Source organism: Trichoplax adhaerens, genomic scaffold (genome assembly GCF_000150275.1).
Source record: "Trichoplax adhaerens TRIADscaffold_128 genomic scaffold, whole genome shotgun sequence".
In the NCBI taxonomy this organism is placed as follows: Eukaryota; Metazoa; Placozoa; class Uniplacotomia; order Trichoplacea; family Trichoplacidae; genus Trichoplax; species Trichoplax adhaerens.
In genome coordinates this window covers 11463-12481 of record NW_002061060.1, presented here as the reverse complement: position 1 = coordinate 12481, position 1019 = coordinate 11463, and the positions used below count along the sequence as shown (strand labels likewise).

The window sequence follows — 1019 nt, the reverse complement described above, 5'->3', positions numbered from 1 at the left end:
TAAAGTTATACCTGAAGTGCATATTCATCAACAGCTTCAGTAAGATATAATACTTCATAATTCTTTTGACGTAAACGCTCAACAAATGGAGACGCTTCAGCTTCTTGACGGCTTTGAGCACCAATAAAGTAGATATGTTCTTGTTTATCTTTCATACGTTCAATATATTCACTAAGAGTGGTAGTTTCATCATCTCGTGTATACGAAGAAAAGAATCTGCAAATTGAGTAATAAATTTATGAACGTTTGGATACTTCAAAACAGAAACTGTTGACATGATATCAATTTTTTTTATCTACAGTTATTGATAGTACTAGTGTCTAATGATGTATCGAAGCAGTTCATTCATTTTTTACCTTAACAATTTGGCTATTCTAGTTCTATTTGAAGAATCTTCCATTATACCCAATTTTAAACTAGTGCCAAATTCTTTCCAGAATTTATCAAAATCAACGGGGTTCATTTTTTTAATCATATCTAAGGCCTATTACAACGGTAATAAAGTTAATTTATTCTTAGTATATCAGAAGCGTAAGAATAATTAAATAGGTATCAATTCAAGAAAGGTAATAACTGACCTTACGAACCAACTTCTTTTTGATTACTTTGAGAAGCTTATGTTGTTGAAGCGTCTCTCTAGAAACGTTCAAGGGTAAATCATCTGAATCAACTACACCACGAATAAAGGACAGGTAGCGAGGCATCATATCCTGAAAGTCATCGGTGATAAAAACTCGGCGTACATATAACTTAATGTTGTCAAGATGTTTGCCGAATTCTTGATAAAAGTTATAGGGAGCTTTCTGGGGAACGAATAGGATTGAACGGAAAGTAACTTCTCCCTCAGCAACAAAGTGAGTTTTGGTTAATGGTGATTCAGTGTCTTTCGAGAATTGCTTATAAAATTCATCATAATCGGTTTCTTCTACATCTTTAGGACTTCTCGTCCAAATCGGTTTATTTCCGTTCATCAATTCCCAGTCCCAAACCGTTTTGTCTACTTTTCTAGTTTTAGGTTT

At 33.5% G+C, this 1019-nt stretch overlaps 1 protein-coding gene across 1 annotated transcript; it reads right to left on the bottom strand.

Moving 5' to 3' along the window:
• Positions 1-5: 5 nt before the first annotated feature.
• Positions 6-971, bottom strand: TRIADDRAFT_34310 (uncharacterized protein; the record flags this gene model as incomplete). Its single annotated transcript, XM_002118483.1, has 3 exons — positions 6-216; positions 357-484; positions 579-971. 3 exons carry the CDS (start codon positions 969-971, stop codon positions 6-8), a joined length of 732 nt encoding a protein of 243 aa, XP_002118519.1.
• Between the last annotated feature and the right edge of the window lie 48 nt (positions 972-1019).